Source organism: Mus pahari, chromosome X (genome assembly GCF_900095145.1).
Source record: "Mus pahari chromosome X, PAHARI_EIJ_v1.1, whole genome shotgun sequence".
Taxonomy (NCBI): Eukaryota; Metazoa; Chordata; class Mammalia; order Rodentia; family Muridae; genus Mus; species Mus pahari.
The window spans coordinates 60,583,422-60,591,052 of NC_034613.1; the positions used below are offsets into that span (position 1 = coordinate 60,583,422).

Below are 7,631 nucleotides of genomic sequence, written 5' to 3' on the forward strand. Positions count from 1 at the left end.
TGTTTACCAGGCACTGGCGTAGCCTCACAAGAGGCCACAATATCAGGGACCCTTCAGCAGTATCTTGCCGGCATGAGCATGAGCATTAGTATCTAGGTTGACTTCACTATTTTTAAATGGTGGATAACCACTTAAATTACTGAAGTTATAAAAGAGAAAAGTCAATTTTAAGTTTAAGTTAGAGAAGAGTAAGAATGTATTGAAAATAATAGGCCATAAATTAATAACATATGAACATACAGGCTGTGGGGACATGGATGTTAATATATAGAAAAGATTATATTTACATGATAGAACTGTGGTTTTGTTCATGCTAATATTTTTATTATGTTGTATCATTTTAATAAGTGTTTATAAAATTATTTTTAAGCTTTATTGTTTTAAATTGTGTGCGTGTGTGTGATTCAGGTGCATTGAGGAGGTCAGAGGCATTGGATCCTCTGAAGCTGAAGTTAAGGCAATTGTGAGCTGCCTGACGTCAGTGCTGGGAATGGAACTTGGGTTCTCTGGAAGAAAAGTACCACTGAGCCATCTGTCTGGCCCATCCTTGTAAAAATTATACCAGATAGTAGATATTTAAGAGTGATAATATAAAGAACACACTAGTTGAGTGGCATAGACCTCTTAAAACTACCTATTGGGAAATCTGAGGCAGAAGGATCATCATTTCAAGGCCTGCTTAGGCTACAGAATGAGTTCTAGGCTAACATGGGCAACTTAGTGAAACTCAGTCTCTAAAGGTAAATAAAAAGAGCTAGAGAGGGCTGGTGAGATGGCTCAGTGGGTAAGAGCACCCGACTGCTCTTCCAAAGGTCCGGAGTTCAAATCCCAGCAACCACATGGTGGCTTACAACCATCCATAACAAGATCTGACTCCCTCTTCTGGAGTGTCTGAAGACAGCTACAGTGTACTTACATATAATAAAAAAATAAATAAATAAATAAATAAATAAATAAATAGAGCTAGAGAGGTAGCTACATGGTAGAGCATTTGCCTAACATATATGTAGCTCAGTAATAGTAGAGTATAGTAAAAGGTAATACGTTTAGGTACCAAGAGATAATCTTAGAATGTTTTGTTCTGCCAGTGTACTGCCCATGACAATCAATATAAGAGTAAGATTTTATTTCTTCCACTTATACAAGGACTGATAAACCCAGAAAACTTGCTAATACAATGCAGTTTTATGAGTTATAATTTTCATGTATATTAGCTGTTTAAACTTAATAGCCTTGTATCTGCTTTATTGAAATTTGACGTACAGTTCCATATTTTCTGCCCCTATCCATAGTTGCCATTGTTTATTCTTTCTATAGATTTGATATATATAGTGGAATATGACTACCTTGATTGTTTGCGCATATACACACCCACCCAAATACATATTTCACTGTCTCTCTTACACACACACACAAATTAAGAAGTGGCTGTGACTGTCTAGAATACTTAGCCATGACTGGAGTGTGTAGACGGACTTTTGTTTGTTGATGTAACTTTTTACTGTCAGATTTTTCCTCTTCCCTGTCTATCAGAATAGTTTAAAATACATTTCTATTTTCTAGGATTTTTGTTGATTTTTTTTCCATCACACTTTTAAAAAGTAATCACATTAAAGGAAACACAGTTGTTTAAATGATGAAGTATTCAAAAAAGAATGCCTTGTTTTTTGTGAAAATGCATTTCTCTGCAATTTCAGACTAGCTTCAAGTTATGCAAACTAAGCAGTAATGCTAACTATGGGTTTTACATCTAGTCTTTGAAAAAAAATGTGTTCTATATCCTCCCTATCATCACACTTCTGCTCAAACCAGAGGACTATACCAGCAATAAACCAGAAAAGACAGATGTATTCTAGAATCAAACTGATTCTATTTTCAGTTGTTTAAATGATAAAGTATTCAAAAAAGAATGCCTTGTTTTTTGTGAAAATGCATTTCTCTGCTTTATTTGGAGTCTCCTGGAATAGCCATTAATTGTCTTCTCAGTTTACTCCCACCTTGCTCTTTGTTCTATGAAGCCCTAACTAGGTCTTGAATCAGTTTGATTCTAGAATACATCTGTCTTTTCTGGTTTATTTCTGGTATAGTCCTCTGGTTTGAGCAGAAGTGTGTATAGTCCTTGAGGAGGAGCTGTCTGATTGCGAATGGGTTTTTAGAGGCTTGTGTGCCTGCACATCCATCTTAGGATCTGACTTGGGTACATGCATTCGCATGCTTGCCTCTTTGCTGCGTTCTGGATTGCAGAAGCTATTTGCTCAGAATTCTTTTATCTTCAGGATTATTGTATTTGGATATGGTTTGTGAAAATTTTGTTCACTTTCTTCCAGAAATGAAAACTCTTTAGCTGCAACCCTGAAGACACTCCTGTTCTTCACAGCTTTAATGATCACGGTTCCTATTGGGTTGTATTTTACAACTAAATCTTATATATTTGAAGGTAATTTTTACATACTTTAAGATATTTTTCTTTTCTAATTTGTTCTGAGCTTTTATGAATTTCTTTATTGTAAAACTTGTTTTCTTCTTCCTTTTGTGTAAGTTAAATATGTGGCTAATGACAATACATGAGACCCTGTCTCAAGAACAAAACAAAATTTTGGAGGATATTTATTACTTACAATGTATTGCTTTAAATGTTTTGCACAAATTCACCTACAGAATCCCCACAGCAATACTCTGAATTAATTGTAGTATCCTCACTTTAGAAGTGTGGTACAAAAATTAAGTAATTGCAGTCCGCACTACAAGATGAAAACAGAAGAGTTGGTAATTAGTAATTCCGACTTTTGTGTCATGAGCACCGTTCTTCCATGTGCCCTGCTTTGCTCTCTTTCAAATTCATGCTTGAGTGTTAGGGTACAGGAGTTTTGTTTTGTACGTGTATACTATGGAACTAGGCTCCACAACTTGGTTGTAATTTTCTGTAATGGTGTTCATCACAAACAGGTTTTGAATTTTGTAGTTTGGTAAGTAATAAGTGTGTAATAAAATGAAATATTCTCTTTTCTTGATAGGTGCCCTTGGAATGTCTAATAGAGACAGCTATTTTTATGCTGCAATTGTTGCTGTTGTTGCTGTTCATGTGGTACTGGCCCTGTTTGTCTATGTGGCCTGGAATGAAGGCTCACGACAGTGGCGTGAAGGCAAACAGGATTAAAGTGAACATCACCTTTTGATAGCATGAAATTTATTTTTGAATATGTTACATAATTCCTGGGTATTGATAATAAATACATTTGTCTGAATAAAGTTGAAAGAACATGTTAAAATCAGTCTTAAAGAGTCAGTCACATTTGGCTAAATTTTGACCCACCCAATAATATGGTTACTTTGAACTTTGAATCTCCATTTGCAAATGAAAATTTGGAAAAGTTGGATAGGTATAGATGTATATGGTACATGAGTTATCTTTTATCCTAGGAAGAATTTACATATCTTACAATAACAAAAAATGATGGCAATGTGGCTTATACTTACTTTTCAGTTTTATTTATTTGGGTATATTAAGAAATACTTCATGAGGCAAATCTAAATTTCCTTTTTTACTGAAGGACTTCGCTGGAAATTACCAGGCTCTTGGGTTTGAGATTCTACTTTCCTTAAAAATTACTTACATTGTAGGCATTTTAGTTAATCTGACTTTTAAGTCAGTGAGGAAAGATTGTGCTCACATTCCATTATTTCCTGGGAAAAGTCACTGAAATCACACTATTCATGCAAAAGGGTGTAGGGTTACTGAGGACAGCGAACTGGGCTGACTGCCAGCATTGTGAATATCACACTAGCATTGTGCCCTCATTTTGCTTTGAAATTAGGTTTCAGTTGCAAAGTTTATCGAAATTCCACTTAATGTGTTGTCTTAGTTTAAAATAGATAGTTTTAGAATACCAAAATGTTCAGCATTTACAAATTGAGATTCTATACAGGTTTGAAACATCACAATTCTTATGAGGTATTCTTGAAGTTGTTTTGTCTGTTAATCCTTTTTTTAATGACATCTAAGCTACATCCTGAGCATAAGCTACATTCTAAGATAATCCTTGGAGTCTTTTTTGATTAGAAGAACCCTGCGCCTGAATAAAAACCCAGTTACCTTTGAACCTTCAGTCTATGGTCAGACATACCTTTTGGTACTGTGTATATGTATAAAAATGCCGACCCCCAAATATTTATTTCTAATTAAAAGATAATATATTCTGTAAAACACTGGAAAATACATATAAAAATTTAAAAAGCAAAAATTTTCCCATAATGTTACTACCTGCAGATATCAGTAGTTTAGTTCACAACCCCTGTACAGCTTTGAATGATGTTTCTTAATGCTGGTTACATATACACTAAAACCTTGTTTTAAATTTAGATCTTGTCAACTTCACCAAAGAGCTGTTTGCATTTTTCAGATGTGTGATAATTGCCCATTGCCTTACAAAGTATATACTATCTTTATTATTTTAAAATTCCCATTTCAATATTTTCACCATAAAGAAATATAAAAATTTGAGGTGATAACCTAGTTTAAATACTATATAACATGCATATCTCAAAATATTATATGGTACCCATAAGCATGTATTCTTCTTGTTTTTATATATCAATGAAGTTGAATTGTAAAAATGAAGAAAGTTCAAATACCTGTTACTAGTAATCCTAATATAATAAATGGCCCCTGCTTAAATATTTGCCATTATTGATTTGTTGGTCTGCTGTTATTTTCATGCTGTGGAACTAGACTAGAGAAATAGGTGATTAGATATAAAAATATGTGTTTGTGTTATGTTATTGTTACAAACAACAAGATTATTGTGATTTTAAAAATATTGTTCTTAATTCTTGAACAGTTGTGTGTAGTTTAAATATATTTTAAAATGAGCATTCTACCCATGAGAGTCTTTATTTTGTAAAGACTGCACTTTTTAGTATGATATTTGAGTCTTAGACATTGTGTGCTAGATTCCTAGAGGGTTGGTTCCCTTATTAGGTGGCTTATTACATTTAGAATTGTCTACTCAGTTTCTTTTTATGTAATGCCAAGGCTTTTTTCTTGTACTTTAGGAATATTGTACTATTTGTAAAATATACTGTTGGATTATTTTGTTTTATTTCAAACATTTGCTAACTAATGGTACAGGTCTCTTAAAAAGTATTTTAACCAGGGATACATGTAAACACATGTAATTTTCCCTTGGGAATAAAGTACAATGTGTTTGAACATTAAAATATTCACACTGGTATTTAGAATTATTATAAAACTTGTTTTAAAGCATTTTTTCTAGGATTTTTGATTGATCACTTATGAGTTTGCTGCTGTTAGCTAACATTTTTTAAGGTTTTTAACTAGTTTCCTCTTTCACAAAGTACATATTTCATGATGTGTTAGAAGAAAAGCTATAGTTAAACTGTTAAGTGTTTTCCGGCAGGAATATGTTCACTGATGTTCAAAACCTGATTGTAATGGTGATCCCAGTTAGGGAGTATAACTTGAAGTGTCAGTGCAAGCTACTAATTTAGCCCCATTTGATGTAATAGTACCTTCCCTTCCCCAACTTCTGATATGCCTTCCAAATAATCCTTTCAATGCTAAAAAAATGAAAGTCTGCTGTAGGATGCATCTGGTATCACTGACTCTTTAAATGGATGCCATTTCACAGGTTAGAGTAGCATTCTGGTTTTCAATGATAGTAAAGATTTTTAAACCTGCTATTCAAAGTAACTGCATATTTCATGGGAATCTAATAGTAATTATAATAACTTGAAAGTTTACATCAGAAAAGTCATACTGAACCAGCTATGGTGTTCCAGTATTTTAGGAAGCAGATGTAGGAGGATTAGGTGTTTAAGACCACCCTGGAGCTTCATGAGACTCTGTCTCAAAAGAACAGCAGCAACAACAAAACCTACAAAACCAATTTGGCTTAATTTTAAAAAAAGCAACTAATGGGCTTGTGCTTATTTTCATAGAAATCTTTTGTAGACAGGACATTGAAATGGGTAAGTACAAGTATACAAGTAAGACGTACCCAAGGAAGGCTGATGCTGAAGGTGTGTGAAAGAAAGGGTTGAGATCCGTTTTACATATATCCACTATATCTCCAGACAGTTTTGTAGTTAGTGTCTAAGTACAGTAAATCTGTAGACAAAATGTTCAATGATGGTACAGTATCTGTCACTTGTCTTCAGTTAAGATCAGGTTTCTTTACTATGTTATTCACTAGTGAAACACACAACTATTCAGATTTTGCTCCTAAAGTTTATTTTTAACAGACTTGTACTGCAGTGTATTCTAATAGCCTGACAACACTTTATCCCAGGAGAAGTGAGTTACCTTAAAATAAATCATTTTCAGAGATGCTGGAAATCTACCCATCAATGCATAACCTCTGAATTTCTTAACTCTATTCCTTTACAAAAGTCTAGAATCTTTCCGTATCGCTGCCGGCCACACTTAAACCTGTGTTAATTGTTATGTGTCCTTGAAGTATCTGTTCTTTTAAAGGTGTTCTTTAAGTCATATTGTCAGTTTTACAATCTAGTCTTCCTTCCACGTTTGGTGAAATCTCACTGAACAGGAATAATAGCAATAGCTAACAACATCTGCACAGCACCTTACAGTTTGCAAAGAACGTTCACATATTCTTGTCTGAGTTTTGCATAGTGAACATGTTACAGAGATGTCCCTTGATGTCAATGCTAAGTGTTAGAATTTTCAGTCACAGTGTCACTGGCCTAGCTTCAGCACTGATTAGCACACTGACGGGTTGGGGTGGGGTGGGAGTGCCAATGTGCTGTCTGTAAAACTGTGTCATCACAATGGGGCCTGGGTATCTTAGCCACTTGCTTCAGACTGACTTGTTAAGTGATGCTTTTCTAGTATACCTGAATGGGTTTTGTATTCAATATATTGTAGCCTGTAATTTATATTAATTCACCATTTGTTGTCATTAAAAAAAATGTCTATAATGATACTGTGCTGTGTCCTCATTCAGTGAATATTGTTATATTAACCTCTGGTTTTAAAAAATTCTTTGTGAGCTTGTTTCTGCTTATAATGTAGAATATGTGCACATGTCAGTTTTTAAATGTGTGTTTGCTTCTCTGTGTGTCATATAGCATAAGTGTAGAGCTGTCAAGGATAAGCTTTACTATATCCTATGTAGGTAGAATGGAGATATTTGGGGTGCGGTGGGGTTCTGATGTAGAAGGACTGGTTATATTCCAAGTAGGTGGACCAGTTAGAACTGATATGGGGTTAGGTTATGGAAAGCTTGCCTCAGTCAAGTGGAGTGCTACACACCTATATCAGCAGGTGAAGGAAGATCAGATGTTCAAGTTCATCCTGAGCTGCATAAGAAGTATGAGACCTATTCGTGCTATTTTTCTGTTTGAGAACACAAATTATCTTGTAGGTTTTGGGGAGTAAATAGATTTCAAATACCACTAAAGGAATGAGGTTGAAAATACATGAGACTTATTAAAGGTGAGAAGAGAATTCCTGGAGACCTTCAGCATTACACGCACGCACACACACACACACACACACACACACACACACACACACACACTTGTGCGAACCTTTGACTAGTTTTCTGCATCTTGTTTATTGCACTGGGTCCAGCTCCTTTTGGTGCTCCTGA

At 34.6% G+C, this 7,631-nt stretch overlaps 1 protein-coding gene across 3 annotated transcripts in view; it reads left to right on the plus strand.

The window, feature by feature from the left end:
- The window catches only part of Vma21 (vacuolar ATPase assembly factor VMA21), a 9,200-nt gene extending 2,239 nt beyond the window's left edge, over positions 1-6,961 (plus strand). Inside the window, exons 3-4 of one of the 3 annotated variants that reach the window (XM_021188288.2) lie at positions 2,328-2,437; positions 3,015-6,960. In XM_021188288.2, the coding sequence (XP_021043947.1) occupies positions 2,328-2,437; positions 3,015-3,157 (253 nt within the window). In that variant the 3' untranslated portion in view covers positions 3,158-6,960. Of the gene's footprint in view, positions 1-2,325; positions 2,438-3,014 lie in introns of all 3 variants that reach the window. The other 2 variants (XM_021188290.2, XM_021188287.2) reach the window with 2 other exon arrangements.
- The last annotated feature ends 670 nt before the right edge of the window (positions 6,962-7,631 follow it).